The sequence below is a fragment of the Myotis brandtii genome, unplaced genomic scaffold (genome assembly GCF_000412655.1).
Source record: "Myotis brandtii unplaced genomic scaffold, ASM41265v1 scaffold975, whole genome shotgun sequence".
In the NCBI taxonomy this organism is placed as follows: Eukaryota; Metazoa; Chordata; class Mammalia; order Chiroptera; family Vespertilionidae; genus Myotis; species Myotis brandtii.
Window position 1 is genome coordinate 425,523 of NW_005372049.1, and position 478 is coordinate 426,000.

General features: G+C 61.5%; 1 protein-coding gene across 1 annotated transcript in view; it reads left to right on the forward strand.

The window, feature by feature from the left end:
* The window catches only part of NAV1 (neuron navigator 1), a gene marked incomplete at its 5' end in the record, with an annotated part of 68,855 nt that overhangs the window by 56,528 nt on the left and 11,849 nt on the right, over positions 1 to 478 (forward strand). The window contains one exon of the mRNA XM_014533393.1: positions 325 to 478. This exon is cut by the window's right edge and continues 6 nt beyond it. Within this exon, the coding sequence (XP_014388879.1) occupies positions 325 to 478 (154 nt within the window). The remainder of the gene's footprint in view (positions 1 to 324) is intronic.

Sequence of the window (478 nt, forward strand, 5' to 3'; positions counted from 1 at the left end):
GCCCTAATTGCTTGCTTTTTTTAAAATATATATATTTTTTATTGATTTCAGAGAGAAAGGGAGAGGATGCATGTGGGCTGGGACTGAGCCCGCCCCTGGGGACCGAGCCCACAGCCCGGGCATGCGCCCTGAACCGGGGATCAAACCCGGGACCCTTCAGTCCGTGGGCTGGCGCTCTGTCCACGGAGCCCCCCCGGCCAGGGCTCAGCCCTGATTTCTAGGCCCCTCTGCTCAGATCCCATGAGTCGAGCGAAGCCCTGGAGAGGTGGGGGGGGCCGGTGGCAGCAGCGAAAAAACCCTGTGCCCGGCTCTGCTCTTTTCCAGCTTCGGAGTTCCTTCAACAAAGCCTTCAGCATCAAGAAGGGCCCCAAGTCCGCGTCCTCCTACTCGGACATCGAGGAGATCGCCACCCCCGACTCGTCCGCCCCCTCGTCCCCCAAACTGCAGCACGGGGCCACCGAGACCGCCTCGCCCTCAA